At 41.1% G+C, this 15986-nt stretch overlaps 1 protein-coding gene across 2 annotated transcripts; it reads left to right on the forward strand.

The window, feature by feature from the left end:
- The first annotated feature begins 172 nt into the window (after positions 1-172).
- ppp2r5a (protein phosphatase 2, regulatory subunit B', alpha isoform) lies at positions 173-15194 on the forward strand. Of its 2 annotated transcripts, none has more exons than XM_085937362.1 (13): positions 173-1282; positions 7216-7412; positions 8721-8822; positions 9029-9121; positions 10250-10380; positions 10859-10918; positions 11071-11179; positions 11353-11406; positions 13987-14037; positions 14113-14232; positions 14420-14547; positions 14744-14845; positions 15000-15194. In XM_085937362.1, the coding sequence occupies exons 1-13, from the start codon at positions 1135-1137 to the stop codon at positions 15154-15156; spliced, it is 1452 nt and encodes a 483-aa protein (XP_085793488.1). In that variant the 5' UTR covers positions 173-1134; the 3' UTR covers positions 15157-15194. The 2 variants fall into 2 exon arrangements, with proteins under 2 accessions (XP_085793488.1, XP_085793489.1); XM_085937363.1 differs by lacking the exon at positions 173-1282 and adding an exon at positions 3766-6162.
- The last annotated feature ends 792 nt before the right edge of the window (positions 15195-15986 follow it).

The raw sequence follows: 15986 nt of genomic DNA on the forward strand, positions 1-15986 counted from the left end.
TTCATGTCTGTCTACTACAGAAACTACTGTACCTTTACTGTATTTGTTTTCACGTGACACGTGTTAAAGCCCGCTCATAATACAATTCTATTGGTTAAAATGTTTCCTGTTTTGAACAATCTCTTCAGTGATTGCTCCCTGGGAACGTCAATCAAAAACCCGTCATGCGATGCAGTCTAACTGTACTGTAGGTCGTAACACAACCACACAGTGCTGCTGGGGTTGTTTATGACTGCCGACTCGCAGCAGAGGTTTCGTGTTTTAGACACATCGAAGAAAATAATTGTTCTCGCGGATGGTGCCGAATGAGAATTGTAATCGTCATTTTGGTAGGGGACCTAACTCGCATCGTGTGACACGCCTAGGAACGCGGCTAACTTCTAAGTGTTTAAGGCGTTGAGGGAATTTGAACTTCATCGACGGCGAGTGAAAATACTCCGCCTGCCTGCAACCAGCATGCAAAAGCGGCCTGTGTACACGGATTTCTCTTAAATATTTTTATTTTACTTTCTTATGCGAAGGGCATCACAGCTCTATACGGAGCTACTACCCTTTTCGCCTCTGATCGCGATGGTGGAACAATCTGTCCTACTGTATCCGTCTAAAGTCAGCTATGCTAGCAAGCTAGTCATGCTAGGTAGGTGTTAGCTACCAGCGCACAGTACAGTACTGTGGTTAGCCAGCTGCGTACATTCACACATCGACTACTTTCGCGGTATCGCAATTAAATTTGCGGGGTACACGTCTATATTTTATAAGCATGTAAGCAAAACAGTGTTGAAGGAAGTCCACGGCTGGTTGGGTTTTTTTCGTACAGGCGAGTGAGTGACTTGTTTGTTCCCAGAGGCTATGTCGAGTTGTACTTTGGCTATTTTGCTTTGCTTGTTGAAAATCGTCCCCATAAAACAGCAAGGCATAGATAAGATGCAGCCTCCTCCGACATGCAATGTCGGATCTCGCTGAATAACGTCTTAGGTTTTTGACAGGTGGCGAGCTTCAAGTTGTGCAGGTTGCTCCACATTTTTTTTGCGGATGCGAACGCTCCGGGGGCGGAAACACAGTGAGGAGAAAACCTTGTTTTTGCAAATCTGACGAGGAGCGCCACGGCGGATCGTCCTCGGGCTGCGCATCAAAATGTCGGCCATCTCTGCTGCCGAGAAAGTGGACGGATTTACGAGAAAGTCGGTGAGGAAGGCCCAGAAACAGAGAAAATCTCCCAGCTCGTCTCAGTACAGGACTCAGATCGCCCCGGTGGAGCTTTCACAGCTGCCTCAGCTCAAAGGTAAGAGGATGATATGGAGGTCTAGTGGGTGTTTAAAATAGGCCATGCCTGTGACACATCCTATGCCCACTTGCCCAGAATCACACCTTGATCACACTTCCAAGTGTGTGGAACTGAACGTGAACATTGAAGTGAGTTTGAATAAATACTGATTCAAGATGGCAAGCCTTCTAAAAGAAGACAAGGGCCACCTGTTGCTTTGGCTTTGTCAGTTCTAGCTATGTCATGCAGTGTTTCCTGATATTTATTGAGCCAAGGGACATATTTTACGTTAGGAAAATGCTCAAGGCACACCTTTCCAATGAAAAATAGCAGTTAGGTTTGGTTAATTGTACCTCCTGCCATGAAGTGGAAGAGCATTTCGTTTTTGTGCCTGCTATTTCACTAGAATAGATCACCGTGAATGCATTCTTTGTAGTAAATAATTCCCTTCATACAATTGGAATTGGATACTGTCAAGTCAGGTCACTTCAATGCAGCACTGTATTTGCTAAAACTGCTCTCTGAAGCCACCTTGCCATTGAGGGGTGAGGAAATGTTTTCCTATTTGACATTTCAGTTTTTTGTCTTGTGTATTGTAAATCCATCCCTCCATTTTCTTTACCGTTCTTGAATTACATGCCTGACCGGATCAAATGCTCATGTACTGTTCATGGCTTGTGGGTACTTTCGTGTATGACGGTGAGCAAGTAACAAATGAAAAGTGACAGCATGGGTTGGTCAGCGGAGCATAAAGTGTAATGTTGATGGTGCTGTTGGGTTGGATGTTTTGTCGGGTTTAAAATCATATATCCATAATGTTGCCACTCGTTTATTGTTACATGCACAGCTATGTTACTATTGTAACGGCAGGTTTTGGGTCCTGAATGGTGGACTATGAAGATGCTTCAGGCCTCCTGCGGTTGGGGTATGTAGAGCTCCCCGTTGTGTGATAGACACCTAAAACATGAGTCACTCAGAGACCACCGTTGCCGTGGCAACCTAAAGTCTCGGGAGCAGACCAGGAAAAATGTTTCTATTCAAAATACAGCCTTTGTAATGTATCTTAATATCATTTTTGTTTTTGCCAAACTTGCACCAGAATGTATTGATTAATATGATGAAATGCAGAACCCAGCACACTGGACGACAGTTGGAATGGGTTATCATCATATTTCATCTAGCTGTCCTCTATAGTTGATATACATTCCATAGTAAGTCTCAGCGTATCACATATTCTGTGCGCTTTAATCAATTACTGCAGTTTTGTTTTCCTCTAATCCTAATTAAGGCAGCTGACATTTGAGCTTGACTTCTTCACTGTTTCGTTATAGTAGCTATATAAAGTGGGGCTTTTGAACGATACTTAAATGTCAAGGACGAGACACACGTCTACTCCGGTGCCTGTTCAGAAGAACTTGGTTTTCATCTTCTTTGTGGCTCCAGGCTCCCCGAAAATAATAATCAAAAAACAAGTGCCTGCAGCTTGTAAGGAGCGCTGTCAAGTTGCCCTCATGGGGCTGTTAGGATTATGTGAAGCCAGATCACGATGTGTTTAGCTCTATCAGTTAAGACTGTCACAGGAATGTGTTTGAGACCTCACTTGCCAGGTTTTTTTCTTCCATCCATCAATTTTCTGTTTGTCCCCACGGGGGTCGCGGGCGTGCTGGAGCCTATCTCAGCGGTCATCGGGCAGTAGGCGGGGGACACCCGAAACCGGTTGCCAGCCAATCGCAGGGCACACTGAGATGAACAACCATCCACACTAACACCTAGGGGCAATTTGGAGTGCTCAATCAGCCTACCAAGCATGTATTTGGGATGTCGGAGGAAACTGGAATGCCCGGAGAAAACCTACGCGGGCTCCGGGAAAACATGCAAACTCCACACAGGGAGGGTCAGAGGTGGAATCGAACCGGCACCCTCCTACTGAAGCGGACGTGCTAACCAGTGCGCCACCGAGCCGCCCAGGTTTTTTCTTAATGATACTAATTTGAAGTCGTGTGCACATGGAAGCAAATCACAGCGAGACTGTGCTGCCGCCCTGTCATCCGGTGCACATTATGCAATGTTAGAATTGTTTAGTATTGCTTTTGATAATTCTGTCATTGAAAACGTGGGCATCTACCCTCCAATTCAACGAATCCTGCTCTTTGTCTGAGTGACACTTTAACCTGCTTTTAACACCGACTGTAGCAGCATGCTTTCAATACGTACACTGTACACGTGAGGAAGATTATTTTAGCAACTGCTACAACTCCAAATATTGCATCAAATCAGTACAGCAATTCTTTGATGACCACTGGTGGGTGTCTCTTAGCTTTCGAAAGACATCGGTGCTGGAACAAAACAAAACTGTACATTCGTATCGCTTGTGAAAAGTATAAATTTGACCAAGATTTCTGCTCAAGCATTGTTGCAAAGCCTTAAAACACACCACAAAATAGAATGTTATGTCACCATCATTGTCAACCATCATTGTCATCTTGGTGCAAGACAAAAAAACGTTTGTTCAAAGGTCACCAGACCAGCATGCTCACTTTGTTTTTGTTGTCAGTCTGCTTGGTTAGCTCTATGAAATGTTGATAGATCCCAACAGGGCGGGTCTTAAGGTCAAGGAGTTTTTACACGAGGGGGACTTAAGTTTCATTAAATATGATATAGATATCATTGTTGTGGTTAATAATGTTTCTACCATCATGTTGACGTCAGTGCCTCCCCAGTCATGAACTTCACCTCACGTCACTGGGATAGTAATGGAAATAATTAACTTTTTTTCCCCCTACATGTCTCTGTGTTGTAACAACAGCCACCGTGCTACAAATGGACCATCCGGGTATTGAATATCTGTTTCCCATGAGAGTTGACCTCTGCTGCAAGAGGTTACTGAAATACTGGATGCTAAAATGGAAAATTGTTGCATAACCCAGCTGCATTAGCTCTTTTGGCCTGAATATAAGGCGAGTTTTTTTGCATTGAAATAAGACTGAAAAAGTTGGGGTCGTCTTATATTCGGCATTAGACATTATACCCATTTTCACTTGTACGCAGCGGTAAGTTAAAGGTTGCTGGTATCGACTGAGTATGTTGCCGTGATCGTGTGCATCTTTGACACAAAGTGAGTATACACATTTTATTGTTACTACTGTCCACTGTTGTGCCGTTTGTCCGATCGCAGTTTGCTTTGTGTGCGCGCCGTTTGATTGACAGCTTCAGCGCGCTCATAATTGACTGATTATGTTGCTGTGATCGTGTGCGTCTTTGACAGAAAGTGAGTATATACACATTTCTTTTTACTCCTGTCCACTGCTGTGCCGTTTGCCCGATCGCGCTTTGCTTCGTGTGCGCGCCGTTTGATTGACAGCTCCGGCCCCCTACTTTAAGTTTGCCTCGCATCATAGGAGTGGCCGTTGCGCAGTGGCACGGCGACTAATGGTCGCCAGCAAATGTATTTTGTTGTCTCGATCGATGACTTATGTTTGGTGTGTTGCCGAAAGTATTTCATTTATGGTTATTATTATTTTTTGCCAATAATTCAGTAAAGCAATCAAAACTGAACCACGTCATCCCTCCTGTGTTCTGACCAACACCCGGGGGAGAAAAGAGCATAACCATCCGAACCCCCTTATACAGTCCTCAGGCTCCCCAACAATAGCAGTACCAGTTTGCATTATTTTATTGCAATGTTTTTCCTTATTCAGATTTGTTTCAAGACTACAGTTAGACTTCACTTTGATGGTTAACGTAGTTATTGCAATTATGTTGTTTTATCACAGTAGATTGGTTTATTTACATTTCAAAAACCAGAAGCCATTCATTTACAAATGTGATTGCACTTTAGTTTACATATTTAAATGTTCAGATATTAAGATGTGATACAGTTTTTGCATGATTTGAATGAGGCAAAATAACATGCTTTTTCTCTCGAATATAGTGTGATAATCATTTGTTTCAGATGTCATTATTTTCTGTATGAAAATTAAATTTGATGTTCAAAAAGTCTTTTTTCAAACTTGAGTCTTGAAAAAGACTGGGTCGTCTTATAATCGGGGTCGTCTTTTATTCGGGCCAATACGGTATTTCAGTCATAAAGTCACAGGTGTGAATTAAACAAGACTTCTAGAAACATTTGATAAATTGCACATGTCCATCCAATAGTAGTACAGTATCTAGGGACATTACTCAAACGAAATAACTAATAAATAACTAAATAAATTATATATCAGATTGCAATATTGAATCATAATAAATGATTCTTATTGTCTTTTCGATCCATTTTATGTGCACTATTCTCCGTTTAAATCTCCAACAGTGAATTGTGGCCATAAAGAAACAATGCAGTTTGTCTCACCATCAGACCGGTTTGTGGCCGTTGTTGTTTTCTCATGAATAGTTCTGTCTTTCGCTTCACACGTTCTGACTTGTATACAAAACATGCCGAGTCATGAAAAGAGGAGCGAAGAGTTCAGTTGCCCATTATTGAACCAGGTGTGCACACATAAGGTCAAAAGTATCCTGATAAAGAACATGAAGCTCATTATATCGTCTATTAAGACATTGCATATACTGTATCCTTTATTTACATAGGCATAGCTTGCCCTTATGATATCATGTAGATGCGCGTCTTTGTGTTTTCAATGGCACTTGTGCAACTTGGGGATGTGCAAGCAAATGCTTTGAAAACACCGAGCAGGCTGCCAAACGTGCTTTGCTTGTGTGACTACATCATTTTAGATTGAGGGTTAAGTATGGCTAGTTTTTGGGGTGTAAAATATAATCCGTTTTTGTTCTGATGCACCAAAGCAAAAATATTATCACATTGTTGGGGGTAAAATAATTGGACTCAAGTCTATAAAGAGACACAGACACAACTTCAAGCATGGATTTCAAACTCAAATGGGGTATGTCTAATCCAAGTTTGACAATTGCTGGTGTTAATTGTTTGGAGAAAAACCGTCGGCTAAATGTTTCATCTCATAGTAAGCATAATATTGAATAATGGCAAATAATTATGCATAGTATTTGTGAGAGGTTAACTTGGGTTTAAAAGTTACAAAGGGAATGTTCATCTTGTACAATTTCCGGTTTAGAATTATTTATGATCATTGATAATCATACTATAGATATTTAATGAAGCTCTCAAATGTTAACAGTTCTGCTATGCTAATTCTTTTTGTGGTTATACATTTCTGTTTTGTAGCAAAAACACATTCAGGTCACCTCACCTTTTCTAATGCCCTCACAGTTGCATAAGTGCTTCTTTGCATGTCAAAATCATCCGCTGATGTTTATTTTTATTTTTTTTCTCCCCTAAACAGGGCTCTGACTGTTTTGTGATCCGAAACACTGAGTCCGTGATTATGCTACCACTTTGTACAGAATATTTGTTTGGTTCTGGTTGTGTAAGAAGACATTTCGCCTTATGCATATATAACTGCAGTAACTATTTGTCAAGGCACACCCCAACCACAATGGCATCACACTTTTGGGTGCCGAACAAGAGAACTTACAAGAGAATTTACAGGGCAGATATAAGCAACTCCATACTTAGTTGTAAGATGCTCAGCTAAGCGTGTTGAACTCATTTTCGAGATTTTGACCTTGCACAAAGTGACTGAAGTCAGAGTGATGCTACTCTCGGTAGGATGCTGTCCTGTGGCAACAGTGATTACCTACGCTGTGCCCAAATATAACATCAGCATGCAGTGTGCCTGTCTGGGTGGCCTCCAAATGCTGTTAATAGCTTGGCTGGGTTGGACAGCTTTAATAACCATGGACGAAATCGCAGTCTAATCCTTAAAAGGCTTTACAGTCAAAGCTGGGAATGACTAGACTGCCTCTTTGTGACTCATTATCTTCAGAAGTATGAACAAAACATGTGTTCCTTCATTTAGTGATTTGATATTGGTGGTGGTAAGCAAGCACTCTCTCCATTTTCTTTTGTGTGATTTCAGACGCTCCCTCCACTGAGCAGCAGGAACTTTTCACCCAGAAACTCCAGCAGTGCTGCATGCTCTTTGACTTCCTGGACTCTGTGACGGACCTGAAGAGCAAGGAGATCAAGAGGGCCACACTGAATGAGTTGGTGGACTATGTGTCCACCAACAGAGGAGTGCTTGTTGAATCCGCATACCCTGAGATCACCACGATGGTCAGTATAGCTTGCAGAAGGGGACTCAAGATGCACTGCCTGCTAAATAACCCTAACCTGAAAAAACATGAAGTACAATTTGCTGCCACTACATGAGCAAATTGTGTCATTTGGGAGACTACTTGATTTTTTTGTAGTATCTAATATAGAGTTGAGGTTTGTATGTATTAGCAGCCATTAGGTGTCGATCTTCTCCCCATGCTGTGGGAAACATCGCATGCACTCGAGGGGATTACAAAATGGAGGCTGATCATGTGTCTACTGTCTAGACCGGTTTTGTCATGTCAGCAGTATATGGGATATACTTTGTTACTATTGTGCCATGTCTAAAATGCTGGAAGGGTTTGTGTTTAAACAGGTTTGTTTATATTATCATGTTCAACCCAAGAGGCACTTAGGACCGCCCCCTCATTTCAATCATATTTTCTTGTTTATTGGAGCGTGAATACTGCCCAAATAAATAAAAGTGAAAATAAAAACTAATAATAAAATATTAAAAAAAATAATGAGAGAGAGAGAGAGAGAGAGAGAGAGAGAGAGAGAGAGAGAGAGAGAGAGAGAGAGAGAGAGAGAGAGAGAGAGAGAGAGAGAGAGAGAGAGAGAGAGAGAGGAGAGAGAGAGAGAGAGAGAGAGAAGAGAGAGAGAGAGAGAGAGAGAAGAGAGAGAGAGAGAGAGAGAGAGAGAGAGAGAGAGAGAGAGAGAGAGAGAGAGAGAGAGAGAGAGAGAGAGAGAGAGAGAGAGAGAGAGAGAGAGAGAGAGAGAGAAGAGAGAGAGAGAGAGAGAGAGAGAGAGAGAGAGAGAGAGAGAGAGAGAGAGAGAGAGAGAGAGAGAGAGAGAGAGAGAGAGAGAGAGAGAGAGAGAGAGAGAGAGAGAGAGAGAGAGAGAGAGAGAGAGAGAGAGAGAGAGAGAGAGAGAGAGAGAGAGAGAGAGAGAGAGAGAGAGAGAGAGAGAGAGAGAGAGAGAGAGAGAGAGAGAGCAAAAATGTATGAGTAAATTTGATACAAAAAATAAAATGTTTAAAATTTTGAAATAAATCTGGAATAAATGCAAAAATAAAAATATGATAAACAATAACTATATAATGTATTTTTAAATTATATATTTATTTTAATTTGCTTTTATTTTCACCTTTATTTGTTTTTAATTTTGGTCAATTTTGGGCCCCCATAAATGACTGCCACTTAGCTCACAGAAAATATGATTTATAAAAAAAAAAAAAAAAAAAGAAGCTTCCAGGCTATGTGTTAAGTCGACAGTGACGTTTTAGTCCTATGTATGTTTAATTAACAGCATCATTCCTCTCCACAGATCAGCACAAACATATTCCGTACGCTTGCTCCAAGCGACAACCCAGATTTTGACCCGGAGGAGGATGAACCCACTTTAGAAGCTTCATGGCCACATATCCAAGTAAGGATATGATTTTGTTGCTTATCTTTGCTTCCATAGAGCTGCATCCCGCTGGGAGGGCCTGTGCTGAGATGTTTTGGAAGCCCCTAAAATACAGTTTGATGCAAAGCGTGTTTTATCGCTGCACTGACAATGTTGCAAATGCCACTAGCAGAAATCAATCAAGAGAAGGACCTTTTTTTTTTTTTTTTAATTGAATCTTTCAGCTTGTCTACGAGTTTCTTCTGCGTTTCCTCGAGAATCCGGATTTCCAACCCAGTATTGCAAAACGCTACATTGATCAGAAGTTTGTACTTCAGGTAAGCAATTTTGTCAGCAGTTACTTTTGTAAAAAATATTACATGTCCACTGTTTCATAATTAAGGTCTTGATAAAATTGTTGGTCAAGAACATGCAAGGAATTTGTCTCGCGAGTATGAGCCAGAATCGGCACTGTGGTTGGTGTACAGGAGTCCATCACTCTACAACTCCGCAGGAATCAAAGGGCCTGGAATGTTGGCTTGGCTGCATCAGAGGTGCCGGGGCTGATTTTCCATGATGAGAGCGTATCGTGGGGAGCTTTAAATAGCTGCCTGTTGTTTTGCTATTTAGGATGAAATGAGAGGGCTGCGGTTGGGAGCAAATTGACAGGCTGGATAGATGGAGGTTTGGGTGGCAAGTGTGACGTGGGAAAAGAAATACATCAGTCCCGGCAGTTTGGTCAATTTAAGTCCTCCTATACGCAGACGTTTAAAGTCGCTGGAGAGAAAATTGCACCTTTTCTAAAAAGTCGTATGCTGAAATGGTCATTGTGCATTTGAATAGTACGGAAAGCTTTGGTGTCATAATAATAGTTCATTATGCGCAAGTATCATACCTAAATGCTTTAATCAAGTCTCTTGCCACTCACGTGGTCACTCACAGATTTGACTCGATATTCTAAAAAAAAAAAAAACAATGTTTTGATGAAATTCCAATGAGTTAATATGACAGCAAATTTTGCAAACAAGCTTGCATGCACAGTGACAATTTTCTAAAGAACATGTGCAGGCTTAAATATATCCTATCACCCGTACCGCAGAGGTGCTGGTGACAAGCTAACTGGAAGATTGGTGCCATCCAATGCTGAGCCCCGAATTTCCTTTTGAACTCCATACCTCGTAATGATGACTCATCGCATGTAATGCCACAAATAGATGTGACACGGCGGGTGCATCCATTGCATTTGTTTTACATTCTTCACACCCTTCCTCTTTTAACATATGTGGTGCTTGTACAAGTCCTACACAAATTAGTGTGAGTCATAATGTTACCTTTCTCCAATTAAATAACTTTGATTATTAGTTCATACCCTAGTAAGTTTGTTTGACAGTCCTTAACTATATCATAACAAAACCTGAATGAGTACTCCGACTTTCATGGAATTTTTTCCCCCTCTGTTGTCTTAGCTTCTAGAACTGTTTGACAGTGAGGATCCAAGAGAGAGGGACTTCCTGAAGACCATCCTGCATCGGATTTATGGAAAGTTCCTTGGGTTACGAGCCTTCATCAGGAAGCAGATCAACAACATCTTCTTGCGGTGAGTTAAACAAGTTTTGTGTTTCTATTACTAATGACTGTGTCCTTTGGAGGATAGAAAAAAAAAAAAAATCTAAACACCACCAAATATAAACAAATTGGACTTTATGTGTGGGAAAGAAAGGAAGTTCTTTATTAACTCATGCCCGCATCGGTCATAAGTACAAAGTGCAGACGGAGGCGTTAAACATTGCCGACACCGTGTGCATTCTTTACAATCCCCGTTGCTGCGTGACAATGGGATTTAGATGATTCAAACAGGGGACCCTTAATGTCGTTTCCAAAAGGCACGGGTGCCAAAATGGATGCGCCCACTTTGACCATCTGCTATGCCAGATAAAAATAGTGCCATCGTTGTCAGGCATTGTATGTACATACCAAAAGTGTGTGGTGAACACAGGAGATAAATCACGTGTTTGTCGTGTAGCATAATGCAAGTGATTGTATTTATCCCATTAACATTTTACTTATGTGTGAAGGTTTATCTATGAGACTGAACATTTCAATGGAGTTGCTGAGCTCTTAGAAATTCTAGGAAGGTGAGTGTATGGTCACACAATTAACTTTCAAGTTCTTAAAACATCTCTAGACTACAATATTTTTAGTCTATTTTTATTTGAACTCAACTCCTGGTTATGTAATTGCTTTTAGTGAAGGGCTATATAATGATGACTGCGTTTCTTGTGTACAGTATCATCAATGGGTTTGCACTGCCTTTGAAAGCAGAACACAAACAATTCCTGATGAAGGTGCTCATCCCATTACACACAGCAAAGGGACTGGCCCTCTTTCATGCTCAGGTAAGAATGATTTTACAACGCCCTCTAGTGGTTATGCTATAGTGTGGCCTTGATTCATAATCACAATAACTCTATGAAATATAAAAAGAATAATTTTGAGCACAGTCGTCCTGTTGATGCTGGTTTATCATTGTCATGGGATATCAATTTGAGCCACTTATCTTGTCTTTCAGCTGGCATACTGTGTGGTCCAGTTCCTGGAAAAGGATCCGACACTAACTGAACCGGTAAAACAAATTAGTCAAGTCAAGTTTATTTGTATGGCCCTAAATCACAAGCAGTCTCAAAAGGCTTCACATAGACAAACAATTGACAATTATTCTCAAAGCATCCCCTGATCTTGAGCTCTCAAAAGGCCAAGGAAAAACTAAAAAAAAAAACTACCAGGGGAAAAATGAGAAACCTTGAGTAGGGACCACAGATGGAAGGATCCCCCTTTCAGGATCACCAGGCTGCAATGGATGCAAAGAGGGCACATAAAATACATAATATGGAAATCAAAAAGTGGATGTCCAGGCCAAAGCGAAGAGTTGTCGGAGGAGCCCTCGATCGTACTGGCAGTGTCTTCGAGGAGGGTAATCCACTGCAGTTCCCTCTGCCTGAATTTGGTCCACGAGAATCTAGATAGCCGCTGTCAGCTTGGGTGTCACCTAACCACTACCCCAGCCGGGGAGGGGTGGGGGAAGTGGGGTCGTTGAGAGGGAGCAAAAACAAATTCCAGCCGAATCGGCCACTACAGGTAATTTTTTAATTAAAGGCCATATCATCAAAATATGTCTTTAAACATGTCTTAAATGTTTCTACTGAGGTAGCAATTCTAATATCCATTGGTAGGGCATTCTAGAGCTCTGGAGCCCGAATAGAAAGTGCTCTAGCCCCTGCAGACATTTTCTTGGCCCTCGGTGTCACTAAAAGACTAGCGTTTTGTGAACGAAGGTTACGAGACGAACATAACAAACAACTAGGTCGATGAGATATGAAGGCGCTAAGCCATGCAATGATTTATAGGTTAATAGAAGAACCTTGAAGTCACATCTTAAATTGACCAGGAGCCAGTGTAAGTTGGCTAATATTGGGGTAATGTGATCAAATTTTCTTGTCTGTGAGAGCAGCCTTGCAGCAGCATTTTGTACTAACTGTAGACTTTTGATGCTGGACTTGGGAAGACCAGAGAATAATGCATTACAGTAGTCCAGGCGCGACGTGATAAACGCATGTATAATAATTTCCGCATCACCGGTCGAGAGGATTGGACGAATCCTAGCAATATTGCGAAGGTGAAAAAACGCAATTCTGGTTATATTCTTAATGTGCTTTTGAAAGGAGAGCGTTTGGTCAAATATTACCGTGAGATTAGTTACAGTATCGCTCTGAGTGATAGTATGGTTATCTATATTTATAGTGGTTTCCTTAAATAAATGTTGATAACGAGCTGGACCAATTATCAACATCTCAGTTTTACCTGGGTTAAGACGAAGGAAGTTGAGAGACATCCATTGCTTGATCTCCGCGAGGCACGCCTCAAGATTACAACAGTCCCGCGGATCTGTCATTGATAATGGCATATATAATTGGGTGTCATCCGCGTAACATTGAAAACTAATATTATATTTACGTATTATGTCCCCAAGCGGAATCATATAAATATTAAATAGAATTGGTCCTAGTACCGATCCCTGTGGGACACCACACGTAACCTTATAGAGCTCAGAGGACATATTGCCATGGAGCACTTGGTGTGTCCTGTCTGATATGAGTGAAACCAGCATAGTGCTGACCCTGAAATACCAACACAACCTTTAAGACGCTCTAATAAAATATCAAAGTCTACAGTGTCGAAGGCAACACTAAGATCGAGTAGTAACAATACCGCTGAAGTGTTTGAATCCATAACTATGAGGAGATCATCTTTAGCAAGTGCTGTCTCAGTGGAATGATTAGCTCTAAAACCAGACTGAAAAGATTCAAATCGTTTATTAGCGACCATGTAATCAATAAGCTGCTGCGCTACTACTTTTTAAAGAAGTTTTGCTATGAATGGGAGATTTGAAACTGGCCTATAATTACTGAGACAGTCCGGGTCAAGATTTGGTCGTTTAAGTAGCAGTTTAATGATAGCAGTTTTAAAGGCTGTTGGCACTATCCCAGAGGAGACAGACAGATTAATTATATTTAAGACGGACGGTCCTAAGATTTGAAATATATCTTTAAATAGTTTGGCTGGAAGCAGGTCAAGTAAACATGTTGTTTGTTTAGCCGCACTAACTAATTGTGTAAGCCTTTCGAGGGACACGCTTTTAAAATTTGAAAGGGTTATTGCATGATCGTCAGCGCCGGTAATCGGCGGTCTCGACTGAGCGATCGGAATGGTCATCTTGAGCTCATCCCTAATGGATTCAATCTTTCGAGCGAAGAATTTCATGAACTCGTCAGCTGAGTGAAAGGAGCTATCGGGGGTCGGCTGGCGTAGTGTTAGCTTTTTCATTGTATCAAATAGGTATTTAGGATTGTTTTTATTGAGATTAATGACTTGCGAAAAATAACGAGTTTTTGCTAAGATAAGCGCATCTTTATATTTCAGGAAGCTGTTGCGCCATGCCTGATGGAAAACCTCAAGTTTGGTTAAACGCCATTATAAAATAAAATAAATAAACATTCCTCCCACTCCGCACACTATCCGAGGGTGCTAAAATTAGTCACGCTGCAGAGAATTCTGCTGTTGGTGCTGAAAAGCACCTACGCAACTGAGATAAAGATACATTTTGCACATTGAAGGAGTCCCCAATGAATTATCGTGTTATATTTAGGTGATACGAGGCTTGCTGAAGTTTTGGCCCAAGACCTGCAGCCAGAAAGAGGTACATTTATAAAAATCCACACGTGTCAACCGCAGCTGGTTTTCTTATGGCTTCATGTTTGTTGTGTCTCAACAGGTGATGTTCCTGGGTGAGATTGAGGAGATCTTGGATGTCATTGAGCCTACGCAGTTCAAGAAAATCCAGGAGCCATTGTTCAAGCAGATTGCCAGATGTGTGGCCAATCCCCATTTTCAAGTAAGTTATGATTTAGCGAATTACAAATGTATGTTCTCGCGTTTTTTTTAGTCTGTTCATTTCTCATTTTTATGTTAAGTTTTAGTACTGGGGTGAAAAAATAGATGAAGTCATCATCAAAATGGCTCTCAGTCACCTGTATGGAAACTTGAAACCATTGCAGATTATTTTCCCTCCGTCCCAACAGGTAGCAGAGCGAGCGCTGTACTTCTGGAATAATGAGTACATTCTCAGCCTCATCGAGGAGAACATCGACAAGGTCCTCCCCATCATGTTCTGTAGCCTGTACAGAATTTCCAAAGAGCATTGGAATCCGTACGTACTTTTCACATTAAGGTGCCGAAGAAGACATAACTCCAGCTGACACTTTTTACGAGCTGGCATCTCATTTGAAAACCAAGAAACAAAATCTGCTTTTGTCTGCATGTGATTGTTGCTCTTTCAATTATAATGGCGACTAAGTATTAGAAACAGACACCTATTGATTAATCTGTACCATTGTACATTTTAGGACTATCGTAGCTCTGGTCTACAATGTGCTGAAGACATTGATGGAGATGAACTGTACACTCTTTGATGAGTTGACCTCCTCCTATAAATCAGACCGGCAAAGGTGGGTTCAAATGACTTATCAATGTCGTTGTTTTCCGCGTATCATGTATTAGGGAGAAAATTATTTTAGTTTTACCTATAAACTGTCATCATTCATTTCAAATAGCTGAATAACGAACATTAAATGCTTATTGTTCTGGTTTGACCACGTTCAGGGAAAAGAAGAAGGAGCAGGAGCGCGACGAGCTGTGGAAGAAGCTGGACGAGCTGAGACTCAGCAACAGTACACTAGAACAGAACAACAGCCACAAGCTCCTAAGTGTTCAAAACAACAACAAGAATAGCAATAATAATAACCAGGATAGCCAGTGAGAGGATTTGTCTGTAATGGACTGACTTCATCTCCAGGTTTGTCGCATTGAGTGGCTTCGCCTCAAGGAAAAAGATTTGATATTACCGGCAGTATATAGTTGATTTGTCTTCTCTCATTGTATTCCGTGTACACGTCGGTCGGGTAGGGGGGAAAGAAAAAAATGACTTGAATTCAGCAACTCAAGATTGTTTCTGCCACAAGACTCAGATTGTTTCTGCCACCAGCTGAATCGCTCAACAAAGATGTCTATTTTGTACTGTCGTTGCTGCTGACCTTGGGGTTGCAGTTAAAAGGCAGACAGGACCACGCCCACCGGGAGACTTGCTGAAATGTACACAAAACAACCTCCAATGATAGAGGTTGAACAATCATTCGAAACATACCAATTGATTGTGTCTATGTCTGAATCTTGCAGGGGTGTTTGGAGTTGAATATTGTTCTTCAGTTAGTTTTACATTTCAGGTAAAAAAAAAAAAATACAAATTTTCTCTGGGCGAAACCATGGGAGCAGCACAGCAGCTTTTATTCCGAGTAATTACATAGAAGTATTGACTTCAATTTCCACTTTTTAGCCTGGATTAGCGTTAGGAGGTGAATTGATAATTGCGTGATCGATCATGTTGGGGGATACTGTGACGCTGCTGTCATGTTTTTCAGTATATAAATAGACAAATATATATTGCAAATAGCTGTTAGCTTAGTGTAAAGCCTGGAAACCAATACAACATTTATATTGCATCCGTTTTTGTTTTTTTGTAGAACCAAATTAAAACTGTCTTTGCCCTAAAATGTTGTTGTTTTTTTAAGTCACATTTTCCTGTTTCCAGTC

Source organism: Syngnathus leptorhynchus, chromosome 18 (assembly GCF_054491065.1).
Source record: "Syngnathus leptorhynchus isolate UIUO chromosome 18, UIUO_Slep, whole genome shotgun sequence".
Lineage (NCBI taxonomy): Eukaryota > Metazoa > Chordata > Actinopteri > Syngnathiformes > Syngnathidae > Syngnathus > Syngnathus leptorhynchus.

Bases quoted from the DNA above. Each gene is read 5' to 3' on its own strand.
- ppp2r5a (XM_085937362.1), top strand. From the start codon at position 1,135: ATGTCGGCCATCTCTGCTGCCGAGAAAGTGGACGGATTTACGAGAAAG. The intron at 9,122-10,249 runs GTAAGCAATTTT...CTGTTGTCTTAG, and splicing joins ATCAGAAGTTTGTACTTCAG to CTTCTAGAACTGTTTGACAG. The intron at 11,407-13,986 runs GTAAAACAAATT...TGTTATATTTAG, and splicing joins ATCCGACACTAACTGAACCG to GTGATACGAGGCTTGCTGAA.